The 26715-nt window shown below is 41.9% G+C and overlaps 4 protein-coding genes across 6 annotated transcripts; all 4 read left to right on the top strand.

The window, feature by feature from the left end:
- The first annotated feature begins 5 nt into the window (after positions 1–5).
- On the top strand, positions 6–5604 carry LOC122128480 (UDP-glucuronosyltransferase 2A1-like). Its single transcript, XM_042703942.1, has 2 exons — positions 6–199; positions 3184–5604. The coding sequence occupies exon 2, from the start codon at positions 3194–3196 to the stop codon at positions 4766–4768; it is 1575 nt and encodes a 524-aa protein (XP_042559876.1). The 5' UTR covers positions 6–199; positions 3184–3193; the 3' UTR covers positions 4769–5604.
- Positions 5605–11841: 6237 nt separating this feature from the next.
- On the top strand, positions 11842–14551 carry LOC105892510 (UDP-glucuronosyltransferase 2A1-like). Its single transcript, XM_042703945.1, has 2 exons — positions 11842–12045; positions 12635–14551. Exon 2 carries the CDS (start codon positions 12645–12647, stop codon positions 14217–14219), a length of 1575 nt encoding a protein of 524 aa, XP_042559879.1. The 5' UTR covers positions 11842–12045; positions 12635–12644; the 3' UTR covers positions 14220–14551.
- Positions 14552–18184: 3633 nt separating this feature from the next.
- LOC105892331 (UDP-glucuronosyltransferase 2B31-like) lies at positions 18185–25746 on the top strand. Of its 2 annotated transcripts, XR_006151690.1 has the most exons (3): positions 18185–19285; positions 19729–21374; positions 25479–25746. XR_006151690.1 is itself a non-coding variant. In XM_042703947.1 (2 exons), exon 2 carries the CDS (start codon positions 19739–19741, stop codon positions 21308–21310), a length of 1572 nt encoding a protein of 523 aa, XP_042559881.1. In that variant the 5' UTR covers positions 18185–19285; positions 19729–19738; the 3' UTR covers positions 21311–21602. The 2 variants fall into 2 exon arrangements, 1 of the variants encoding a protein (XP_042559881.1); XM_042703947.1 differs by lacking the exon at positions 25479–25746 and having other exon boundaries at positions 19729–21602.
- Positions 23205–25746, top strand: LOC116219999 (UDP-glucuronosyltransferase 2A1-like). 2 transcript variants are annotated; one of them, XM_031564688.2, is made up of 2 exons: positions 23205–23336; positions 23821–25746. In XM_031564688.2, the coding sequence occupies exons 1-2, from the start codon at positions 23332–23334 to the stop codon at positions 25412–25414; spliced, it is 1599 nt and encodes a 532-aa protein (XP_031420548.1). In that variant the 5' UTR covers positions 23205–23331; the 3' UTR covers positions 25415–25746. The 2 variants fall into 2 exon arrangements, with proteins under 2 accessions (XP_031420548.1, XP_031420549.1); XM_031564689.1 differs by having other exon boundaries at positions 23276–23336; positions 23817–25746.
- Positions 25747–26715: the final 969 nt, after the last annotated feature.

Below are 26715 nucleotides of genomic sequence, written 5' to 3'. Positions count from 1 at the left end.
AGCGTTCATTACACAGCCGGCAGCCAGTAGAGGGTTTATACTTCTGTGCACTTAAAAGTAGAAGGGTTTGTGTGCACCCAGTCCACAGAGATTTCTGTGTAGTTTTGGCTAAAGGACTACAGTTCATCCTGACTAAGACTCTTCAGTCTGACTCCTCATAGTGCTGAAGCAATCTCCTGCTGGAGCTGACGTCTGCTGGGTGAGTGTAACACTGAATGCACATGCAGTCTTCCATGCTCACCTTTGTGCTGTTAAAGATGTGCTTACACACACATAGCAACGTTTCGGCAGGCAGTAGGCTACCTAAAAAGATGTCAGACAAAATGGTGACTAAAACTGATATACATATACTCTGTACGTCGCAGCTCTCCATAAGTGCTCTTGATATGGAAGATGGTTTAAAAATAACAGCGGATCAGGTATAATAACTATGAAGTACTCTCTGAGGAAATTTTTTATTAAACAGATGTGTTAAAATGTACCACACTGACACAGTTACTCATGTGCTTGGCTTTTGTACATATATTGAGTGCTATTAATAGTGAATGCATATGGTCAAGTGTTACTTTTATTTTAGAAAAATCTTAATCTCTTTTAAATTGATTGTTTTATTAGTAACAAGTGTTAATCTACCTTTACTTTTGTCACAAATCTACCTTTACATTTGTCACATTCTTAACACGTAAATAAAAAGTGTTAATCTACCTTCACCTTCTTTACACTCCTAACACATTTTGAAACAGTGGTGCCCGTTCTGCTTAACTTTCTACCTGTCCAATATAAACAATGAATAAAAGTACAATGGCAAATTCCTGACTTTTTACAAACATGTTTGACCAATTCAGTTGTGTGGGATTTTTAATTAGAATCAAATGATTCTTATCCTCAGTTATTTATATGCAATTCATATGTTTTTTTTTTACCCTTTCCCAACACAGATGAATCATGGAAACCTTATTCCATTAACTAAATTTCATTCCTCAATTGTGTTCTCTACCCAGTGTTGATTTAGACACTGTGGTGGCCAATTCTAAGTCTTAAATTATTTTCACAATCAGAAACTCAGACTCTGGACGTGTTGTTCCAACAGATTTACTGTAGTACATTAAGCCACAGCAAAGAGATGAATACCGGAAATACATCTGCCAAAATACCTTCCCGCTAACATATTTTTAACCTGTAATTAGCACCTCCCATCTATGTTTTGCTTGGTTGACCAATCCAGCCAATTAAACCTGACCTCTCCATTCTGACCCCACCCAAATCAAAAAGACTTCCATGGTATACAATACCACACCCATTTTAACCTTAGGTCACCAGGCTACACTCATTCAACAGGTATCTGGTAATCCATTCCTTATTCATATGAAAATATCCCACAACACGTTCTGCTGTGTGTAGAGGTCTGTTCCCCTAGTACTGTTCTACACCCACATCACCGGCCTTCTCCATCAGGCACATCGGCCTCTGACTGTCACATGACGTTTGAAGTAAAGCATCCCAATCAGCTGCCCATAGCCCACACTGACCTTCAAAAGCTCTTAGAAGCTTTCTGTGAACCGAGTGTCTACTAAACTGTAGAATACAGGTTTGACAGAATTCACTCATGAAACTGATTCACTAACAGTTCTCGCTAAGTAGGGTACAATTAATGTTTAAAATAAAGTAGTGATTAGCATATCAGTATGTGAATCAGTCAATTTAGTTGTGTAATTTGTTGTTACAAACATCATGTTAAAAAACTTTGCCCTATACAACATCCGCAAAATCAGGCCGTACCTAACCCAGTATGCCACCCAGCTGCTGGTGCAAACCTTGGTGAGTTCCCGCCTTGACTACTGCAACGCCCTCCTAACGGGCCTGCCGGCTTGCGCGGTGAAACCACTACAGATGATCCAGAACGCAGCGGCGCGTCTGGTGTTCAACCAACCGAAAAGGGCACACGTCACCCCGCTCCTCATTGAGCTCCACTGGCTGCCAGTAGTTGCTCGCATTAAGTTCAAGTCACTTATGCTTGCCTACAGAGTGCTTGCGGGTTCTGATCCCACCTACCTAAATGCTCTTGTAAGGGCAAATGTTACACCCAGGACGCTGCGCTCGTCTAGTGAGCGTCGTTTGGCACTGCCGTCTGTGCAAGCACGGCAATCCAGACTATTCTCATTTGTAGTTCCACGTTGATGGAACGAACTGCCTAGTACTACCGGAGCAGGGGCGTCCCTCTCTACCTTCAAGAAGCTTTTGAAGACCCAACTCTTCAGAGAGCACCTCCCTTCCTAACTGGCACCTGACTAGCGCTTAACTTGCACTTCAGCAGTTACATTCCTGCACTTCTTTTTCCTTTTTTCTAGGTTGTTGTTTTCTAATTCTCATGTAAAGTAGTATTTATTATTACACCATGCTTTTTATTGCTCTTAGCTGGACTGTTCTCTCCCTTGTACGTCGCTTTGGACAAAAGCGTCTGCTAAATGACTAAATGTAAATGTAAATGTAAACAAAACTCAGTCAGACCTGTAACCCCAGTCAACTCTGTAATGTGTAGGCAAACTGATGGTGGTTCAGTTTAAGAAGCAAGCTGGATTTCAGGTTGGCTAACACCAGTCTTTCAAAGCACTTGGCTGTGATGGGAATGAATGTGGCAGGACAGAAGTCCACAATTGCTGTAGCAGAGGAGTGCTTCGGGCAGTGACGCGTAGTTTGTGGGCCCCCGGGTCAGGGGAAGTTTGAACATGTCTGTACAGAACCTGGCCAGCTGCACTGCAAATGCTTTAAGTACCTGTCCAGGTACTCCATCTGGGCCAACTGCCTCCTGTGCATTCACACATTCACCCCTCATGGGCAGAGAGAGGCTGGTCTTTGTGCACATACATGCATGAGCCACCGCCCTTACTTTTACCTGATGGCTGCTGATACTTTGCCAGCTCTGAAGATGTTTCACTCCAGTTTCACCGCATTGTTTGGGACGTCACCGTTCAACCATGTCTCCATAAAAAACATGAAACTGCAGCCCATACCCATTCTCTGTTTGAGGGTTGAAGTCTAGGATTTGTGGAATTGGTCTTAGCTTAGCATGCCTTATATTATTTTCACAGGCCACGCAGTAACTGGTCATCTATTTGAATCCGTGAAAATTAACAACATTCACAGGCCATGTAGTAACTGGTCGTCTGTCTTATTTCCTTTCAGGTTGGTGAAGATGCATCACATCACCTGGACAGCCTTGCTGCTGTCAGTCACTCTGTCTGTGAGTTATGGAGGTAACGTGCTGGTGTTCCCGTTAGATGGCAGCCACTGGGTGAACATGAAGGTCATCATTGAGGAGCTGCACTCCCGAGGCCACAGCATTACTGTAGTGCGAGCCTCAGACAGCTGGTACATTAAAGAGGAGTCTCCCCACTACAGTGCCATCACCATCCCCACCGCTGGAGGCTTTGATGAGGAGTTCTTTGGCACCTTTGTCAATAGACTACTGAATATACGGAAAGAACAAAAGTTTTTCTGGAGTCGCTTGATACTTGAGTTTGAAGTTATTGAAAAGTTCTCAGAGATGCATCGGCAAATGTGTGAGATGATGACAATGATGTTTCAAGATGATGTCCTCATGAAATCTCTCACAGATGCCAAGTTTGACGTCGTCCTAACTGATCCAGGGACAGGAGGTGGAGTGCTCTTAGCTCGACGTCTCAATCTTCCGTTGGTGTTAAACGTGAGGTGGACTGTCCATGGAGAGGCCCACTTTGCCATTGCTCCCTCCCCTCTCTCCTATGTCCCCTACCCAGGAGCTGAGCTGACAGACAAGATGACTTTCTCTCAGAGGGTTCAGAACATGCTGACATATGCCTTCGGTTTATTTCAAATTGCAACCATTGTTACTCCCCACTACACAGCTTTCTGCAAACGTTTCTTTGGTCCTGAGGTTGACTACTTCTCCTTGTTCCAGGATGCTGATATCTGGCTCATGAGGAATGACTTCACCTTTGAGTTTCCACGCCCAACCATGCCCAATGTGGTCTATATGAGTGGGTTCCAATGCAAGCCTGCCAGACCACTTCCTGTTGACCTGGAAGAGTTTGTCCAAAGGTCAGGGGAGCATGGGGTCATCATCATGTCCCTGGGAACTCTGTTTGCAGAGCTCCCTAGTGACATCACTGAGGAGATTGCGGCGGCTTTTGCTCAGCTTCCCCAAAAGGTCATCTGGAGACATAAAGGGGCCAAGCCCTCGAGTCTTGGCAACAACACCTTACTGGTGGACTGGATGCCCCAAAATGACCTGCTGGGACACCCAAAGACTAAAGTGTTTGTAGCACATGGGGGCACCAATGGTGTCCAAGAGGCAATCTACCATGGCGTGCCGATAGCTGGCCTTCCCTTAGTGTTCGATCAGCCTGATAATCTGTCCAGAATGGAGAGAAGAGGAACCGCTAAGGTAGTGGACATTGCCATTCTGGACAGAGCAGTGTTTGTGGAGGCGTTAAGGGCAGTGCTGTATGAGCCGTCCTACAGGGAGAACATGCAGAGGCTCTCCAGGATCCACCATGACCAGCCCATGAAGCCTCTGGACCGCGCCATTTTCTGGATAGAGTACGTCATGAGGAATGGAGGCGCCCCTCACCTGCGCACACAGTCCTTCAGGATGTCCTGGATGGCTTATCATTCTATAGACGTCATACTGACTCTACTGATGGCTTTGCTCCTTTTACTATTCATTATGTTCCTGGCCATCAAGAAATGTTATTCAGTTTTATTCAAAAAGAAAGTCAAATGTGAGTAATATTATTGTCTTTCACATTGTTTGTAAAGTTCGTAGTCAAAGTTATTACATTTTCTTTTAAAGTTATTCGAAAGGAAAGTCAAATGTGAACAATATTATTGTCTTTCACTTTTTCTAATAAAAACATGTGTTTCAAGTTATTCATCAAGGTGTGGTCATACTGAACTAACACTACAACCATGGAAGGTGAAAGACCAGTTTGAGACATGTTATTTAAGTAATTTCTATTTTCCCTGTACAGATTCAAATCTGATTAATGTTATTGTCTTTCACTTTGTAAAGTTGTAAAGTCATTGAAAAATGTGAATAGCATTTGTTTCTGGCCATAATGTCACAATAGCACTTATGGAGTAAATACGTTTTATCTTAATCTACCAAATGGTAACACTGAATATTGTCTGCATTTGGTTTCATTGTCTGTAAAGCACTGGGATTGATTAGTCCCTCTGACAATAGGAATCTACTGAACCACATATATTTGATAGGAAGAGATCGAACGGGGAATGTGAAATGTTGGGGTTCTTGAACAGGCACGATCGTCAAATGAATTACTTGTCTAAAGGTCAACTTTCACTCATATCCTTATTGTTTACAGTGTTAGGTTTCCTCTACTAAATACAGAGAAATGTGACAAAACTTACAATATGAACAGATTATAAAAATTGGGAAGCTGGATATTTCAGCTAACATATAGATATTGAATATTTTGTATTTGATGTGCAGTTCTGAGTCATTCTACTCATCAGTCACACTAATTGAATGTCGTCGCCACTTTGTATGCAGCAGATTAGCATTTTAGCATGTTCCGGTTTCAAAGGAAAATCCCTTTGAGAGAATGAATGGGATTTGGAAAAATCGACAAGATGCTTTAGAGACCCCGCATTTGATACCAATCATTCAAATGCATGTGTATGTCATCTCTGTATAGTCCATGAACTCAAAATATCTCTAAAATATGTCTGTTGCTATCCCTCTGCTACCAGTGAAAAATAACAGAGTACAAGGCAAATCACTTACCTTAATGCGTCAACAATTTCACAAGGTGAGCAGAAGCTAACCATAGCTAGCTTCACTGATCAGGAATTGCAAGTGTTCTCACAACAACCACGGGGTTATCTCAAGTAATCACATCGATTAGCTAAGGATTTGGTAGCCACAATCTGGTGAATAAATTAAATCAGATGTTTTAGGCGCTAGAGCTGTAAGTTTCATAAGAAACCGCGGGGTGTGAGTCAAGGGTTGTCCGTAACCATGGATACCACTCCAGAGTCCCTCATGTTGCCTGAGGCACTGGCACTGCATAGTAGTCCATTCTCATTGTGCTTCAACATATCGGTAGCAAAATATTTATCTTAACGAGACAAGACAATAGTTCTTTACAATAGACCGACTAATAACTACATTTTAACAAGCCAAAGCGTTTGGCGACGTTTTCTATGGAAGTTGTTTTGCTCAAACCTATTTTTTTCGCCTATTATGCGAAAACCCGTTCATTTTTCAATACGGTTTTTTTTTCGTTGGAACCAGGAAGTGTTAAGATGATGACAAAAGTTAAAACTACAAACTTCGGATCGGCTCCCAAACTATTCTGAACATGGTTTTTTTTATTTAATGTATTCTGCCTCTACAGCTTCAATTTAGGAGTAATGTGAACTTGACCTGTGATCTCAATAATCTCTGTACACACACTTATCAACTACCAGAGACTCACACAAGAAGGCAATTTATGAAAAATCAGGGCTCTCAAGTGTCACTCATTGAGCGTGACAGTCACTCATTTCGGTCTTTAGTCACGCACTCCCGCCACACATCGTATTTCTCACGCTGAAAAAAACTCTAGGCTATTTAATGTGCCGCAGCGCGCAAACATGACCTGGCCGCGCTGCCCTCACCATGGAGGAATCAAGCACGTATCCCTGGAATTGCGCGCGAATGATCTTCCGAAAGTTTCGTTCACTTGAGGAAACCACTAGTGATGGGAAGTTTGGATAATTTTACCAACTCGGTTCTTTGAATCTCGTTCAGTAAAATGAACGAATCTTTTTTCGAGTCATTCGTTCATTTCGGGGGGGGGGTTTAAGAGAAATTCCTGCATTAAAATATTGTGACACTAACACTAACAACATAACACTGTATCATGACAGTCTGGATGATTTGAAGTGGTCATTTATTATCACACTAGCATTCAATTATCACGGCAAACTATTACGCTGAACCCTAAGTAAATTACAAAAAAGTTAAAATAACGAAACCTGTAATTATTACTTGTGAAGGAATATCATTCACGTCTTACTAAACCTAGCCACGCAAAAGTGAACAAGGTAAACAAATCCTTTCTGTTTCCTCTTCTGAGTCTATGCAGGTCACGTGAAAAATGATCCTAAGATCCGTATCCGAAGACCCAGTCAAAATGAACGAATCATTTCTGTTTTCTCTAGCTACCAGTGCTGAGCCTATGCAGGTCACGTGGAAAATGAACGATGAACGAGATCTGATCTGTATCCGGCAGATGAACGAGTCGTTCACCTCCCGACCGTGTCTTCGGGTCAATGAACGATCCGGCAGATGAACGAGTTGTTCACCACCCGACCGTGTCTTCGGGTAAATGAACGATCGGGAGGTGAACGATTCTTTCATCTGTCGGATACAGATCTTCGGGTCAATGTTTCGTTCTTCTGCCAACCGAGTCTTCGGATCAATGATTCGTTCATCTGCCGGATACGGATCTTTGGATCATTTTTCACGTGACCTGCATAGGCTCAGTACTGGTAGCTAGAGGAAACAGAAATGATTCGTTCATTTTCCGACTCGGTCTTCGGATACGGATCTTTTGATCATTTCCCACGTGACTTGCATTCAACGAATCATTTCTGTTTCCTTGGCTGAGCCTATGCAAGTCCCGATGCGTGGCCACGTGAAAATGAACGAATCTTTTTTTGAGAGGACTCGTTACTCTCGAGTCCTTGTAAGGATTCGTTCAAAATGAACGAATCGTTCACGAACGACACATCACTAGAAACCACTAGAGCTCCGAGCATCAGCCTTCTACAAAGAGTAAGTCGTCTCCTGTTTTAATGTTACAACAAATTCACAATGGTTTGACACAAGCAATGACAACTTGACTGCAGTTAGAGAATATTTCCCAGATAATTAACATCAGTTTTTAATGAGTGTTTGTAGCCAACACAGTTTTAGGCTACAGCCTGCATTTATAGCTTTGACTCCGAACTTCGTTAATAGGCTATAATAAATTCGAGTAGGCCTATTCAAAATATATATAGCCTATAATTCAAACGAATATGTTTGAGTAATAGAGGCCTCTGGTTCCTTTTTTCGAAGGTGACTGGCCTGAACCATTTTGGGAGGCTATACAAGATTGCATCCTTGGTTCTAGTGCAACCCACTCTAATGCAGATGCAGAGAGGGCATTTTCCATGGTTGGTTTAAACAAAACACCAGTGGTGTATAAAGTACCCAAAAGCCATACTTGAGTAAAAGTAAAGATACCTTACTGGAAAATGACTCAAGTAAAAGTAAAAGTAACCTTTTAGAATACTACTTGAGTAAAAGTCTTAAAGTATCTGATCTTGACTGTACTTAAGTATCAAAAGTAATTTTCTGATATTAAATGTACTTAAGTATTGAAAGTAAAAGTACAAGTAAATGCTGTTAATAAAAAAGCAAAGAGTCAGAATTTTGAGAATTATGAAGTTTATTCCGACTAGAATGAGCATACTTATAAACTGGGCCTTATTTGAACACAATGTTAACACAATAGGCAATACTAAAGCAGCACCGAAAGTAACAACCCAGTCATTACTTGAAATTGAAAAATGTTTTGTTCATCTTCAAACAAAACGTCCCAAAAAGCCATTATGAATTTTTAAAATTTCAATCTTTGTAACATTTTGTGAATGGGCTCCTGAGTATCCCAAGGCACAACCTGAGAGCAATAACCTGGCGATCTGATACAAAGCCATAGCATTACATCAGGATCATCAGTTTTACAAGCAAGTTATCGGTACAGTGACTGTGAAATACTTTCAGCAACAGGCAGACCCATCCCTTGAACAATAACGTTACTAGCAGCCATTTAGCTCCACACTGCTACGTTACTGTACTGTAGATTGACACCATCCTAGCTAGCTAGTTAGATACCTCGCCAGAGATGGAATAAAGAATAAGAATAAATCATCTTTGTAGGTTATTAGCTAACTTGAAATATTATATACAGAAATTACCCAGCGGTGAAAGAACATGACTAGTCTACAAGGGTGCTGGTGGCAGTTAATGAAGAGGTTGTGGGGTTTCTAATTTTTTGATTGAGACCTGTGTGCTTTTGCTTCGATTATTGTTGTGTCCCCTTCGTTGTTGATCTTAATGTTTTGGATATATCCTTCCACTGCATATTGCAGTCCATTTTGCCTTGATCTGGAGGATATCGCGGAGATATTAGCCTACTCCAAAAAGAATCACTGACACTGACAGACAGTATAGTGCATGAACGAGTTCAAAAGACGTAGCAACAGTAACTAAGAGGACGGGGCTTTTGCGAACGGTCAATAGCGCATTAACGTGCGCTAGGACCACTGATTCGCCAAACCTGCTTGCAGTCTGTGTTCTACCACAGTCCCCGACGTTGGTCTCATCATTCTCATGAATTGAGAATTCTAAAGAAGATTTGATTTTGTAACGAGTAACGAAGGTTTCAGGGGAAATGTATCGGAGTAAAAGTATCAGTTTTCTTTGCAAAATGTAGCGAAGTAAAAGTAAAAGTAAACAGAAATATAAGTAGTAAAGTAAAGTACAGATAGCAGGTAACTATGTAAGAGCATCTAGTAATTACTAGCATCATTGTGCAGGTTGTATGCATCCCGTTAGGACAAAAAGTTCAATGCTTTTCAGTTCAATGAGTAATGGCGCTTTTCTGTAATCATAAAAATGTAAGAGAATTATTATTTGTCACTATTTTGAAATTTTACTACTTTACTTTTTAGGATATGGTCTTTCTGAAATTAATACAGGTGTGACTAGGGCTGAGTTAACAATTTAGTCCCACAAATTGTCTCTGTCACTCACTAATAAAATCTACAAAATGGGAACCCTGATTTCAAAGATCTGATCAGAGTGCCATTGTATTATGTTGATGTTTTTTTTCTGATCTATTATTCATATTCATGGTTTTATCAATCTGTTTATTTTTCTTTTGTCTTATTCTTTCATTGTATTGTTTGTGTCTGTCTTACATCTTTTATATGTTTTATTATGTCTTTTAATCATTTTTAATCTCTAATATTCTTGTTTATTTTATATCATTATTTTATTTTATATCATTCTATAGACGTCATAATGACTCTGCTGATGGCTTTGCTCCTCATGTTCCTGGAAATAAAAAAAGGCTTTTCAGTTTTATTCAAAAATAAAGTCAAATGTGAATAATCTTAGTTTCTTTCACATTTTAAAGTTAGTAGTAAAAGTTATTAATTTGTTCTGCCAATAATGTCACAATAGCACTGATGGAGTACATACTTTTTATCCTAACCTACAAAATGGTAACGATTGTTAGATTTAGGTGAATTTCATATATCAGACCATAACGTAACATACCAGACCACATCTCAAATAAGCCCCGTTCTTAGTGCTTAGTTTGAATAGCACAAGGCCAGAGCCATCAGGTTTGGCACCTGGCCTTTTATCTATGTGGAGGAGCCATCAGACGTGGTTCCTGGCTTTTGTGTGTCTTGGAGCTAAAGCTTTTAGACCCTGATTGTTGGCCTTTGTCTACAGCCACGACACGATGGTTGGAGCCAAAGGGATTAGCATCTATATGGCCCTACCTGGCTATGGTATTAGCATCTATATGGCCCTACCTGGCTAAGCCTTGGTCAAAGCTAGACCTCCCCTTTGACCTTTGACCTTTGACACACCCACTCCCTCGCCTATACACCGAATATGTTAATTCTATATTATAAAAACTGTACATTTCTGTAATGTAAAGAGAAGACTTTCCTCGCAGAAGAAGACCCTGCCTCGTGGCATGCGATTGTGCTCTGCCGAGGTTACTATGGCTATAGTGTCGGAATAAACCTATTCTTTCGCTAAGCCGTCTTCCACAAGTCTCTTACTCCGAACGAGCTAACTTGAACAAGTTTGGGCCTTGGCGAATTCGTCAGGGAATTTCGCCGAAGTACAGCAGACTCTTTCACACTGAATATTGTCCGCATTTGGTTTTGTTGTCTGTAAAGCACTGGGATTGGGGAAATGTGTCTTTTGACCACGCTACTAAGTGTTCACCCCACAAGGTTAAACAGAGGTTGAACTTTCTCAATTTCTCCATTTAATATACAGAATGTTGTCTATACACACAATCATCAACTAACACAGAGTCTGCTTTCTGTACACACACTTATCAACTAACACAGAGTCTGTTCCCTCTACACACACGTATCAACTAACACAGAGTCTGACACTCAAAAAGGCAAAGTGTGAAAAATATAATAATAACAAAGGGGGTGAAATCAAATATTTACCAAATACAGATACTGGGGGTCTCCGATTCACACACACAAACACAAGAAGCACTTTTAGACTCATCTGTTTTCAGTGAGAATATCCACATCTATTGCCTTGGGTATCATTTACATTTACATTTACATTTTGTCATTTAGCAGACGCTTTTGTCCAAAGCGACGTACAAGGGAGAGAACAGTCAAGCTAAAAGCAATAAAAAACATGGTGTAACAATAAATACTACTTTATATAAGAATTAGAAAAAAACGACCTAGAAAGGAAAAAGAAGTGCAGGAATGTAACTGCTGAAGTGCAAGTTAAGCGCTAGTCAGGTGCCAGTTAGGAAGGGAGGTGCTCTCTGAAGAGTTGGGTCTTCAAAAGCTTCTTGAAGGTAGAGAGGGACGCCCCTGCTCTGGTAGTACTAGGCAGTTCGTTCCACCAACGTGGAACTACAAATGAGAATAGTCTGGATTGCCGTGCTTGCACAGACGGCAGTGCCAAACGACGCTCACTCAGATTACAGCCCGCCCTTGGCCAGCTAATGCAGCAGCGCAGACAATCTTTGTACGAGTTTTCACCCTGTACCTGCAACAAAGTTCAGCGGTCATTATGTAACCAGCGTCCTCGGGATTTACTTGCACTTCTGTAATACAGAGGTTTTGTTCAGGCGATCTGCTGAAGTTTCCATGTAATCTAGTTCAGTTCAGTAGTACAGTTTATGCTGAATAACTCCTGCGTTATCTTCAAACGGACTGCCCTTAGTGCTGGTAAGTTCTCTAATAGCAGCTGAGGTTGATGTCTGCCAGTTGAGCGTTATACTGACCAACACGTGTCTCATCTTGGATTTAATTTTGGCTGCTACTTGTCGTGTTGGACATAATCTGATTGCATTCAGAGTTTCATTTAGAAATTCCTTCTTCATTTAGAAAACGGTATTCTCTAAGTACATATTTCAAAGAGCAGCCTTTTACTAAGTAAGAAGTATCTCTTAAAATGTAAAATTAAACAAATTTAAAGTATGTCTAAAAATGTTTTATAGAATAAGTATTTTTTCTTTCACTGATAAGTAGAAAGAAGCAAACAGCTCCAATTACAATAGCTGTGTACATTCCCATTCACTGAGTGTATGCGCTGGACGAGGGAAGTTGGTGTAACCATTAACAACAGTTTGTTGTGTAATGTGTGTATTGTGTATTGTGTAATGGCTGTGAGACCTACTCTGACCTACTCCAGTGGATGATGCTGCAAACATGTTATCTTACAGAGCTTAGTAGCTGGTCTTCTATTTGAATCAGTGAAGATGAACAGTATTCACAGGCCACGTAGTAACTGGTCGTCTGTCTTCTTTCCTTTCAGGTTGGTGAAGATGCATCACATCACCTGGACAGCCTTGCTGCTGTCAGTCACTCTGTCTGTAAGTTCTGGAGGTAACGTGCTGGTGTTCCCGTTAGATGGCAGCCACTGGGTGAACATGAAGGTCCTCGTTGAGGAGCTGCACTCCCGAGGCCACAGCATTACTGTAGTGCGAGCCTCAGACAGCTGGTACATTAAAGAGGAGTCTCCCCATTACAGTGCCATCACCATCCCTACTGCTGGAACCTTTCTTCAGGAGTTCTTTGGCACCTTTGCCAAAAGTATGCTGAATATACGGAAAGAACAAAAGTTCTCCTGGCCTCACTTGATGCTTCAGTTTGAAGTAATTAACATGTTCTCAGAGATGCATCGGCAAATGTGTGAGATGATGGCAATGATGTTTCAAGACAAGGTCCTCATGAAATCTCTCACAGATGCCAAGTTTGACGTCGTCCTAACCGATCCAGCAGTTGGTGGTGGAGTGCTCTTAGCTCGACGTCTCAGTCTTCCATTGGTGTTAAACGTGAGGTGGACTGTCCATGGAGAGGCCCACTATGCCATCGCTCCCTCCCCTCTCTCCTATGTCCCCTACCCAGGAGCTGAGCTGACAGACAAGATGACTTTCTCTCAGAGGGTCCAGAACATGCTGACATATGCCTTTAGTTTATTTCAGATGCAAATGATTGTTGCTCCCCACTACACAGCTTTCTGCAAACGTTTCTTTGGTCCTGAGGTTGACTACTTCTCCTTGTTCCAGGATGCTGATATCTGGCTCATGAGGAACGACTTCACCTTTGAGTTTCCACGCCCAACCATGCCCAATGTGGTCTATATGAGTGGGTTCCACTGCAAGCCTACTAGAACACTTCCTGTTGACCTGGAAGAGTTTGTCCAAAGTTCAGGGGAGCATGGGGTCATCATCATGTCCCTGGGAACTCTGTTTGCAGAGCTCCCTAGTGATATCTCTGAGGAGATTGCGGCGGCTTTTGCTCAGCTTCCGCAAAAGGTCATCTGGAGACATAAAGGGGCCAAGCCCTCGAGTCTTGGCAACAACACCTTACTGGTGGACTGGATACCCCAAAATGACCTGCTGGGACACCCAAAGACTAAAGTCTTTGTAGCCCATGGGGGCACCAATGGTGTCCAAGAGGCAATCTACCATGGCATCCCCATAGTTGGTCTTCCCATAGTGTTCGATCAGCCTGATAATCTGTCCAGAATGGTGGCAAGAGGAACCGCTAAGGTATTGGACATTGCCACTCTGGACAGAGCAGTGTTTGTGGAGGCGTTAAGGGCAGTGCTGTATGAGCCGTCCTACACGGAGAACATGCAGAGGCTCTCCAGGATCCACCATGACCAGCCCATGAAGCCTCTGGACCGCGCCATTTTCTGGATAGAGTTCGTCATGAGGCATGGAGGCGCCCCTCATCTGCGCACACAGTCCTTCAGGATGTCCTGGATGGCTTATCATTCTATAGATGTCATACTGACTCTGCTGATGGCTTTGCTGCTCTTAGTGATAATTATGTTCCTGGCTATCAAAAAATGCTTTTCAGTTTTATTCAAAAAGAAAGTCAAATCTGATTAATATGATTGTCTTTCACATCGTGAAGTTAGAAGTCAAAGTTATTAAAAAATGTTCAAAGTCATTCAGAAGTTCAGTGAAAAGTATTTTTTTCTGGCCATAATGTCACAATAGTACTTATGGAGTAAATACTTTTTATCTTAACCTACAAAATGGTAACAATGAATATTGTCTGCATTTGGTTTTTGTTGTCTGTAAAGCACTGGGATTGATTAGTCCCTCTGACAGTAGGAATCTACTAAACCACATCTATTTGATAGGCAGTGTTGTGCATGAACGCGTTCAAAAGAACGCGTTCATTGAACACGTTCATTTTTATGAGAACGATGAACTGAACGCAACTTCATGACAAATAATGAATTTGAACGGTGAACACGTTCATATTATCTGAGGTCCAGCGCCACTGAGGTCTAGCTAAAACATTACGGAATGTTTTCCTTCTGCTGAGGAAAGACGCTGTCTAAATCGAATGCTTGTACCATGTCGTTGCTCAGTACCTGTTAAAAAGGCCATAGTAATTAATTGTTAAATTGCCCAGACAGACCATGTTTCGGTAAATGACCATATTTGGTAATTGCGTTGGTCATGTGACTCCACTTCTCACGTTGCAATGTTTTGATATCGCTTCATGGCATATTTAGATGGAGTAGCAGTTAACTTCGGGCATATTTTCACATAATTGAACGTTGCACTTTGTTGAAGTTGTGTGCGTCCATGTATACGTGAGTTTGACTTTGTAGCCTACCTTGTCAGTATGTGTTTGTTATAGTTTAGCTTTCTCATCATTGTTACGAGCACTGTCACTTAATTGATCCAGCATGATGCACTGTTCGTGAACTCGCTTAGCATAAGCTGCTAATGTACAAATACGAGTGGTACAGGGTTTACCTATGCTAACTTTTGAGCGGTCTTTCATTTAGTGTACATGCCCTTGTTGATCTGAGATTAAGCCAGTAGCATATCATTGCTGAAGAGCAAGTTATTATTATTAGTTCCCTGTATAATTCATTATTTAAATGGTACTACATACTAATTAAAAAAAAAATGAAAATGAACTGAACTATGAACTAGTTCAGAATTTAAATGGTGAACTATGAACGTGAACGATTCATGTTTACTTGTATGAACTGAACTTTGAACTAGTTCATGAGAGATGTGAACGTGCACAACACTGTTGATAGGAAGAGATCTAACTGGGAATGTGAAAATACTAGTTTTGATGTAAACTTTTCAATTATACTGGACTCTCTGTGTTGGGTAGATGTGTTTTTAGACCACGCTACTCAGTGTCCAATCCACAAGGTTAAACAGAGGTTGAACTTTCTCACTTTTTTCTTTTAATATCATAAATGTTGGGCTTCTTGAACAGGCACCGTTCGTCAAATTAATTACTTGTAAAAATGTCAACTCTCACTCATATCCTTATTGTTTAAAGTGTTAGGTTTCCTCTATTAAATCCACAGACATGTTAGGAAACTGGTAAATATTAAGAGATTCTATAAATTAGGAAGCTGGATGTTTCAGTGAACATATATTGTTAATATTGACTATTTCTTATTTGATGTGCAGATTTTAATCATTCTACTCATCACAGTCACACTAATAAAGTGCGGGAGCGGACGTCGCCACTTTGTATGCCGCGGATTGGCATTTTGGCAAGTTCTGGTTTCAAAAAGAAAATCCCTATAAGAGAATGAATGGGCTTTTGGAGAATCGACCCCCATTTGATCCTGTTCATTAAAAAGCACATGTATGTCGTCTCTGTATCAGTGGCGTAACGTAGTTACGACGGGCCCAGGTGCAGGCTATTATGACGGGCCCTAGTCAGTGGCGTAACAGAGCATTCACACGCTTCCGTTGGAATCCGTTGATCCGTCAGGGTTGACGGATCTCCATTCACTTTGAATGAGGTGACGTCATCCTTTGCCGAACTGAATTATGGCTCCGTTGGGTTCCCGTGCGTTGCGTTTCATGCTTTGCTTGCAGCAAGAGTTGAAGAATGTTCAACTTTTCGTGAGGCAATGCATGCGTCAGCCAATCAAATTGCCTTTCATGCATAACTGACAGCACAGGCGCTAGCCAATCAGATCCCGTATATGCTCACGTCTAGAAAGCGGCAAGCTCAAAAAAAAAAAAAAGATGGCGACCAAACTCCGTAGATGGTCGTATTTGTACCCAAAAGTTGTTTGTTTGACTTTTTTTTGCTTAGATTTTTTAAAAGTTACCGAGAAATAGACACTGTACAATGTAAAAACCCCTTTATTGTAACTGAAAAATACGTCTGTTAGGATTTGCGAGGTGTGTGAGCACCCTACCTAATGTTAGCATGCTACTGCTTACGAGGTAAGCAGCTTGCTAGTGGCGTGATTGGTTTGTTGACCTGTCAATCTCACTATAACGTCTCTGGTATCAACAGAACCCCACGCGCCAGACTCCTCCTCCGCCATCCGTTGGCGCAACGCATTCCAACGTGCACGTCTGAATGCTCGGTAACAGAGCATGCACACGGTTGCGTCGGAATGCGTTGATCCGGCAAGGTTGACGCATCCCCATTCACTTTGAATGGGGTGACGTCATCCTTTGCCGAACTGAATTGTGGCTCCGTTGGGTTCTGTTGCGTTGCGTTTCATGCGTTGCTTGCTGCAGGAGTTGAACAATGTTCAACTTTTCGAGAGGCAACACATGCGTCAGCCAATCAAATTGCCTTTCATGCATAACTGACAGCACAGGCGCTAGCCAATCAGATCGCGTTTGTGCTCACGTCTGAAAAGCGGGAAGCTCAAAAAAAAAAGATGGTGGACCAAACTCCGTAGATGGTCGTATTTGTACCTAAAGGTTGTTTGTTTGACTTTTTTTTGCTTAGATTTTTTAAAAGTTACCGAGAAATAGACACTGTACAATGTAAAAACCCCTTTATTGTAACTGAAAAATACGTCTGATTGGATTTGTGAGGTGTCTTTGTCACCTATCTAATGTTAGCATGCTACTACTGCTACTGACGAACAGCTTGCTAGTGGCGTGATTGGTTTGTTGACCTGTCAATCTCACTATAACGTCTCTGGTATCAACACAACCCCATGCGCCAGACTCCTCCTCTGCCATCCGTTGGATCAGCGCATTCTAACGCGTACGTGTGCATGCTCTGTAAGACCCCATTCACACGGTTGCGTCCGAATGCGTTGATCCGTTAAGGGCGACGGATCCCCATTCACTTTGAATGGGGATCCGTCACCCTTAACGGATCAACGCATTCCGACGCAACTGTGTGAATGGGCTGTAAGGCAGTGGTTCCCAAACATTTTACAGTCCCGTACCCCGTAACCGCCGTCACGCCCCCTCCCCCCACACACATATTCAGCCTATAACACTTGAAACTGTAAATTTGTCAGGGTAGGTCACTAGCCGCCGCCACTCCCCCTCCCCCGCGCACATATTCAGCCTAAAACACTTGAATCTATCATGGTAGATCACTAACCTACCTGTAGCTATTTTTGGAAGTGTAATTATTTTGTTGAATATGGGTATACACCAGTATTTTTGGCAATGCGACTTGGCTATTCAGACTATTTAGATTGACATAAATATGTCTATGGGCCCAGGTGGGCCCCCAAGACCCACTGGCCCAGGTGCGACCGCACCTGCTGCACCCCCTATAGTTACGCCCCTGCTCTGTATAGACCACAGACCCATACTATCTCTAAAATATGTCTGTTGCTATCCCTCTGCTACCAGTGAAAAATAACAGAGTACAAGGCAAATCACTAGCTTAATGCTTCACCAATTGCACAAGGTGAGCAGAAGCTGACCATAGCTAGCTTTAACTGTCGGGAATTTCAATATTCTTGCAACTGTTGTAGCGAACTAATCTGTTCAAATGCTTAAAGTTGCTACACCTGTAGAAACTGCGCTGTCTGATTTTCGAAAATAGGCCTCTCTGCCTGACCTTACATGACACTTGTTTTAGCAAAACGGCTCCATGTTCACCACACTACTGTATTACAACAGCCATTGTACTTTGCTACACAACAACCACGAGCTCAGCTTAAGTAAACACATCGATTAGCTAAGGATTTGATAGCCACAATCTGGTGAATAAAGTAAATCGGATGTTTTATGCCCTAGAGCTGTAACGTTAAGTTTCTTGAGAAACCGGGGGTGTGAGTCAAGAGTTTTCCGTAACCATGGATACCACTCTAGAGTCCCTCGTGTTGCCTGAGGAAAGAGACACGCATAGTTCATTCTTTTTACGCTCAGTATCAGTAAGAAAATATTTATTTTAACCAGACAAGACAACAGTTCGTTACAATAAACTGAAAACTACATTTAACTCACCAAACCGTTAGCCGAGGTTTTCTACTGAAGTTGTTTCGCTCACACGTTATTTTCGCCTACTTTGTGAAAACCCGTTCATTTTTTCATAGGGAATTTTTCGTTCGTTGGAACCAGGGAGTGTTAAGATGCTAACACTATAAACTACAAACTTCTGGTCGATTCTATTCTGAACATGGGGTTTTAATTTAATGTATTCTGCCTTTACGGCTTCAACTAGGGAGTAATGTGAACTTGTCTGACCTGTGATCTCTTTTCAGTCTGCCCTCAACACACCTCTGTCTACACACACTCATCAACTAACACAGATCTGTCGCTCAAGAAAGCAAAGTGTGAAAAATAAAAATAATAACAAAGGAGGTGAAATAAAATATTTACTAAATGCAGATACTGGGGGTCTCCCATTCACACACACAAACACAAGAAGCACTTTTAGACTCATCTGTTATCAGTGACGAGAATGTCCACATGTACTGCTTTGGGTATCAGTTTACAGCCGGCTCTTGGCCATAAGGCAGCAGAGCAGACAATCTTTGAACAAGTTTTTTGTACCCTGTAACTGCTACAAAGTTCAGCGGTCATTATGTAACCGGCGCCCTCGGGATGACTTGCACTTCTGTAATACAGATGTTTTGTTAAGGCGATCTGCTGAAGTTTTCATGTAGTCTAGTTCAGTTCAGTAGTACAGTTTATGCTGAATAACTCCTGCCTTCTCTTCAAACGGACTCCCCTCAGTGCTGGTAAGTTCTCTAATAGCAGCTGAGGTTGACGTCTGCCAGGTGAGCGTTATACCGACCAACACGTCATCTTGGATTTGATTTTGGCTGCTGCAAAAATGTTGGACATAATCTGATTCTGTTCATACTTTCATTTAGAAATTCGTTCTTCTTCATTAAGAAAACCGTATTCTCTCAGTACATAATTCACAGAGCAGTCTTTTACTAAGTAAGAAGTATCTCTTAAAATGGCTTGACGCTGCAAACATGTTATCTCACAGAGCTCAGTAGCTGGTTTAACACAGCAAGACACATTGTGCTTATTTCATAGTTCTATTTGCATAAGGGCTAACCCATCCCAAGCACTCATCATAAGCCACAGTCACTGGTCATCTATTTTAATCAATGAAGATTAACACTATTCACAGGCCACACAGTCACTGGTCACCTGTCTTATTTCCTTTCAGGTTGGTGAAGATGCATCACATCACCTGGACAGCCTTGCTGCTGTCAGTCACTCTGTCTGTGAGTTCTGGAGGTAACGTGCTGGTGTTCCCGTTAGATGGCAGCCACTGGGTGAACATGAAGGTCATCATTGAGGAGCTGCACTCCCGAGGCCACAGCATTACTGTAGTGCGAGCCTCAGACAGCTGGTACATTAAAGAGGAGTCTTCCCATTACAGTGCCATCACCATCCCCACCGCTGGAGGCTTTGATGAGGAGTTCTTTGGCACCTTTGTCAATAGACTGCTGTATATACGGAAAGAACAAAAGTTCTGGAGTAATTTGATGTTTGAGTTAGAAGTAATAGAGAAGCTCTCGGAGATGCATCAAAAAATGTGTGAGATGATGGCAATGATGTTTGAAGATGAGGCTCTTATGAAATCGCTCACAGATGCCAAGTTTGACGTAGTCCTAACAGATCCAGCAGTTGGTGGCGGAGTCTTTTTGGCTCGACGTCTCAGTCTTCCATTGGTGTTAAACGTGAGGTGGACTGTCCATGGAGAGGCCCACTATGCCATCGCTCCCTCCCCTCTCTCCTATGTCCCCTACCCAAGAATAGAACTGACAGACAAGATGACTTTCTTTCAGAGGGTTCAGAACATGCTGACATATGCCTTTGGTTTTTTTCAGTGGCAAATGATTGTTGCTCCCCACTACACAGCTTTCTGCAAACGTTTCTTTGGCCCTGAGGTTGACTATTTCTCCTTGTTCCAGGATGCTGATATCTGGCTCATGAGGAATGACTTCACCTTTGACTTTCCACGCCCAACCATGCCCAATGTGGTCTATATGAGTGGGTTCCAATGCAAGCCTGCTAGACCACTTCCTGTTGACCTGGAAGAGTTTGTCCAAAGTTCAGGGGAGCATGGGGTCATCATCATGTCCCTGGGAACTCTGTTTGCAGAGCTCCCTAGTGACATCACTGAGGAGATTGCGGCGGCTTTTGCTCAGCTTCCCCAAAAGGTCATCTGGAGACATAAAGGGGCCAAGCCCTCGAGTCTTGGCAACAACACCTTACTGGTGGACTGGATGCCCCAAAATGACCTGCTGGGACACCCAAAGACTAAAGTGTTTGTAGCACATGGGGGCACCAATGGTGTCCAAGAGGCAATCTCCCACGGGGTCCCGATAGTTGGCCTGCCTCTGGTATTAGATCAGCCTGATAATCTTTTCAAAATGGAGGTACGAGGAACTGCTAAGGTAGTGGATGTTGCCACTCTGGACAGAGCAGTGTTTGTGGAGGCGTTAAGGGCAGTGCTGTATGAACCGTCCTACAGGGAGAACATGCAGAGGCTCTCCAGGATCCACCATGACCAGCCCATAAAGCCTCTGGACCGCGCCATTTTCTGGATAGAGTTCGTCATGAGGCATGGAGGCGCCCCTCATCTGCGCACACAGTCCTTCAGGATGTCCTGGATGGCTTATCATTCTATAGACGTCATACTGACTCTACTGATGGCTTTGGTCCTCTTACTACTCATTATGTTCCTGGCCATCAAGAAATGTTATTCCGTTTTATTCAAAAAGAAAGTCAAATGTGAGTAATGTTTGATGAAATAGTGCTGTAACTATGTAAGAACATCTAGTAATTACTAGCATCATTGTGCAGGTTGTATGCATCCTGTTATGCATCATTCTATAGACGTCATACTGACTCTTCTGATGGCTTTTCTGCTCTTAGTATTGATTATATTCCTGGCCATCAAGAAATGCTTTTCAGTTTTTTTCAGAAAGAAAGTAAAATCTGATTAATATTATTGTCTTTCACTTTGTTTGTAAAGTTCGTAGTCAAAGTTATTCAATTTTCTTTTAAAGTTATTCAAAAGGAAAGTCAAATGTGAACAATATTATTGTCTTTCACTTTTTCTAATAAAAACATGTGTTTAAAGTTATTCATCAAGGTGTGGTCATACTGAACTAACACTACAACCATGGAAGGTGAAAGCGGGTAGATTTTTCATAAGACCAGTTTGAGACATGTTATTTAAGAAATTTCTATTTTCCCTGTATAGCTTTGACATGTTTTACACAATATTTATGTTCTCATCTCTTACTATGCCTCTGCCGCCTATCCCTCGCGGTTCACAGTGATTGACTGAATGGTCTGATCTGTAAACACGGTCGCAGTAAATCTATTTTGTAAATGTCCCATTGAGACAGCAATGTTTCACTCCAACGGACAGTGTTCCCCATATTTGGTGTTGAGATGTTAGGACTGTTATGTTTTAGACTGTTGCTTAAAAACTGTGTCAAACACACCTAAGGATAAACTCAAGCCAGGTCTTATTGCTCCACCAATATGGATCTCGGGTGTAATACGTGAAGCTTAAGATACCACATTGATCACCTGTAGCTATCAGTGACAGTGATATGACAGACTGGTGCTCTATTGGGAATGAAAGCCCAAGGTGTGCTGATTGAGCCACTCCACCAATGCATCTGTGTGTGAAGAGTATTTCCTCTGGAATTACCGGAATTCTAGCATTCCTGCACTTCTTGTTCCTTTCTAGGTCGTTTTTTCTAATTCTTATGTAAAGTAGTATTTATTGTTACTTTATTGCTCTTAGCTTGACTGTTCTCTCCACTGTATGTCGCTTTGGACAAAAGCGTCTGCTAAATGACTAAATGGAAATGGAAATGGAAATGGAATGCACTTTGCCTAATTCTTACATCGGAGGGGCATTCAGTCTGGACTTGTGGGAGTGAGATTTTTACGTCCAACTTCACAGGAGATGAGTGAGGTAATGCATTGGGATTTCTAGGGATACTTTTGTTTGGCCAGTTTCCTTCTGTCTCTCCGCAACAAATAACTGTTCCTTTCACAATATTTATGTTTATGTGACCTGAGTTAAGGTGTGCGACTCCCTTGCTTCATCCCCTACCGTCTCGTTCCATTGCTCTCTAACTTAATGTCGGCTCATGATCTGAGATCAGCAGGTCGACGGCTCAACTCTTTTTATTCATTCATTATTCTTCTCTGGACCATAGTGTCTTCTCACACTCAGTTGTCTAAGGGTGTACAACTGTTGACAGTATCACAAATTGTTAAACCACATGTCAAGCATACAGCCTTGGTGTTCAAATCATGCACTGTTTGCACAGTTAAGCAAGACTGGCCCTTTAAAGATGACCTATCGGTATAAGGTTCAAGGGGAGTTTAGCAGGTGAGGAGTTATATAACACCCAGGTCTTGAATAGTTGGCATTATTACTTGGTGTCACTCTAGCAGGTGAAACTGCACTAGAGACCTCTAGTGGGGTATTTTAGACATTGATATATATACATACGTATATATTTTTATAGATAGATTGATAGATATGTACAGTATATCAACATGGTGAACTTAATGCTCTTAATGACTGCATACAACAAATTCATAATGCCCAAAGATCTACCAAACGGATATTTTTTTAAACATTTCTCCTAAAAGCTGTCTGAATGTGTCGACTTTAAACAATAAAGCCAGATATGACCTTTGGACACGTGGACTTTTGGACATTAGCCAGATTACTGGTGCTTAAAAGGCTCACAGCGACCACAAAGCAAGCTGCTCCTTTTGCCCTCCGATGAGGTATGTTTGCACCAGGTGTTTGATGTGTTCATTAGTCGTAGCCGTGTGTTTCTTAGGCTGTGCGTTTCCTCAGTATCTCTTAGTCATGTTGGACTGACCTAGCGTTACTCTGAGACTAGAGAGTGCGTGGTGAGCTTTTTTCACTGTTGTATCAACAGGCATTAATACCAAGTGTGATCCTTTAACACTGCATATCTGTAAAATGCCTACACATTCAGACAGCTTTGAGGAGAAATGTTTCAAACAATATCCCTTTGGTAGATCTTTAGGCATTATGAATTTGTTGTATGCAGTCATTAAGAGCATTAAGTTCACCATGTTGATATACTGTACACATAAGGGTTCAGAAAAGACTAGTCATTTGCTATCAGCAGGCAGATGTGAACAGAAATAATCATATGAAAAAGAGGAGGTAATGCAAATGTATTTTCTGTCCCCATAATTAATATTTCACTTTGATGTTTCTTATTGTTTTTTGAGCAAGGCACACGTGCTGGTGTAGGATGCTTCGACTCCTGGTGTTAGCTGTCTCGGTGCTCTTCGTCTTCCTCTGTGGAGCCAATGGAGGTAACGTGCTGGTGTACCCAGTAGATGGCAGCCACTGGGTGAACATGAAGGTCATCATTGAGGAGCTGCACTCCAGAGGCCACAGCATTACTGTAGTGCGAGCCTCAAACAGCTGGCACATTAAAGAGGAGTCTCCCCATTACGCTTCACATACCATTGAAATGGGTCCATTTCAAAATGATGTGGTGGATGAACTGGCATCTGAACTTCTGCAGGCACGGAGAAAAGGCAGGTCCTTTTTTAAAGATATGGCACGGGGGAAGTGGGTATCAGAATGGCTATCTGGATTGCATCGGGACATCTGTACAATGGTGGCTGCAATATTTGAAGACGAGAGTCTGATGAAGACACTGCAGGATGCTAAATATGACCTGGTGCTCACTGATCCTTCTTTTGGAGGTGGGGTGTTCTTAGCACACCGCCTCCACCTGCCGTTAGTGTTAAACGTGAGGTGGACGATCCATGGAGAGGCCCACTATGCCATCGCTCCCTCCCCTCTCTCCTATGTCCCCTACCCAGGAGCTGAGCTGACAGACAAGATGACTTTCTCTCAAAGGCTTGGAAATTTTTTTGTATGTATTTTTAGTCAGTACATGCTCAGACAGATGGCTGATGTCCCATACACCGCTCTGAGCCATCGTTTCTTTGGCCCTGAGGTTGACTACTTCTCCTTGTTCCAGGATGCTGATATCTGGCTCATGAGGAATGACTTCACCTTTGAGTTTCCACGTCCAACCATGCCCAATGTGGTGTATATGGGAGGGTTCCAATGCAAGCCTGCTAGACCACTTCCTGTTGACATGGAAGAGTTTGTCCAAAGTTCAGGAGAGCATGGGGTCATCCTCATGTCCCTGGGAACTCTGTTTGCAGAGCTCCCTAGTGACATCTCTGAGGAGATTGCGGCGGCTTTTGCTCAGCTTCCCCAAAAGGTCATCTGGAGACATAAAGGGGCCAAGCCCTCGAGTCTTGGCAACAACACCTTACTGGTGGACTGGATGCCCCAAAATGACCTGCTGGGACACCCAAAGACTAAAGTGTTTGTAGCACATGGGGGCACCAATGGTGTCCAAGAGGCAATCTACCATGGGGTCCCGATAGTCGGTCTTCCCTTAGTGTTTGATCAGCCTGATAATCTGTCCAGAATGGAGGCAAGAGGAACCGCTAAGGTAGTGGACATTGCCACTCTGGACAGAGCAGTGTTTGTGGAGGCGTTAAGGGCAGTGTTGTATGAGCCGTCCTACAGGGAGAATATGCAGAGGCTCTCCAGGATCCACCATGACCAGCCCATGAAGCCTCTGGACCGCGCCATTTTCTGGATAGAGTACGTCATGAGGAATGGAGGCGCCCCTCACCTGCGCACACAGTCCTTCAGGATGTCCTGGATGGCTTATCATTCTATAGACGTCATACTGACTCTACTGATGGCTTTGGTCCTCTTACTACTCATTATGTTCCTGGCCATCAAGAAATGTTATTCCGTTTTATTCAAAAAGAAAGTCAAATGTGAGTAATGTTTGATGAAATAGTGCTGTAACTATGTAAGAACATCTAGTAATTACTAGCATCATTGTGCAGGTTGTATGCATCCTGTTAGGACAAAAAACTGCTTTTCAGTTAAATGTAATGTAATGGCGCTTTTCTGTAATCATAAAAATCATAAAAATGTAAGAGAATTATTATTTGTCACTATTTCGAAATGTTACTACTTTACTTTTTAGGATATGGTCTTTCCAAAATGAATACAGGTGTGACTAGGGCTGAGGTAACAATTTAGGCCCACAAATTGTCTCTGTCACTCACTAATAAAATCTACAAAATGGGAACCCTGATTTCAAAGATCTGATCAGAGTGCCATTGTGTTTTATTATGTTGATGTTTTTTTTCTGATCTATTATTCATATTCATGGTTTTATCAATCTGTTTATTTTTCTTTTATCCTTCTCTTATTCTTTCATTGTATTGTTTGTGTCTGTCTTACATCTTTTATATGTTTTATTATGTCTTTTAATCATTTTTAATCTCTAATATTCTTGTCTATTTTATACCGTTAATTTATTCACCTTTACTGGAAAGCACTTTTTATACAACTCCTGTTGTTCTTAAACGTACTATATAAATAAATGTGACCTGATAAAAAAATTGGGGATTGGGGACTGTAATCTGGAACTGAAACTTTCAGCTAATTATTTTGTGCAGAATACTGAAAGAAAGAGGTCAACTCTTACGGTCTTTATGGCTGCAGAAGTTAGTAAAAATGTTAGACAACTGTGAGTGTAACAACATATTTGAACAAGAGGTGGTGGTTGTCTAGTAATCTTTATCTGAAGTGTCCTTGTGTCAGGACAGTCCTTTTTTAAATCTGAATTAAATTCAGTTCAGTTCCATGTTATTGATTTATATAGCGACATTAACAATAGCCATGGTCTCAAAGCAGAGTCAAAGTTCTGAGGTCACACACTGAGAAGTTGTCTCTCAAGCAGAGGAGCATAATAAAAACATGCAGTTTACAAGTCTGGTCAGCAGAGGGCAGGATTGTGCCACAGTGTTATATCTGCAGCAGGCTTTGTATGCCCTCTGAGCAAGGTGCTGTGCTCCAAATGAACTGGTTATTTTAATTCAGTTTAAAATAATGAATACATTTAATTGTGTTCTGATGAAAACCTTTTCAGGATGAACCATAAATAATTTGCTCATGTTTAGCAATTAGGAATTAACAGTGTCTGGTCAAGGTTTTTGGTTTTGACCAGCCCAGAGTCTTTTAGAGCAGCATTCAGGGAGATATGAATTGTTTGTTTTGCCTGGTAATAGTTTG

Source organism: Clupea harengus, chromosome 3 (genome assembly GCF_900700415.2).
Source record: "Clupea harengus chromosome 3, Ch_v2.0.2, whole genome shotgun sequence".
NCBI classification, from domain to species: Eukaryota; Metazoa; Chordata; class Actinopteri; order Clupeiformes; family Clupeidae; genus Clupea; species Clupea harengus.
This window is presented reverse-complemented; position numbering and strand designations above follow the sequence as displayed.

Coding starts and splice junctions, on each gene's coding strand:
- LOC122128480 (XM_042703942.1), top strand. CDS start 3,194: ATGCATCACATCACCTGGACAGCCTTGCTGCTGTCAGTCACTCTGTCT.
- LOC105892510 (XM_042703945.1), top strand. CDS start 12,645: ATGCATCACATCACCTGGACAGCCTTGCTGCTGTCAGTCACTCTGTCT.
- LOC105892331 (XM_042703947.1), top strand. CDS start 19,739: ATGCATCACATCACCTGGACAGCCTTGCTGCTGTCAGTCACTCTGTCT.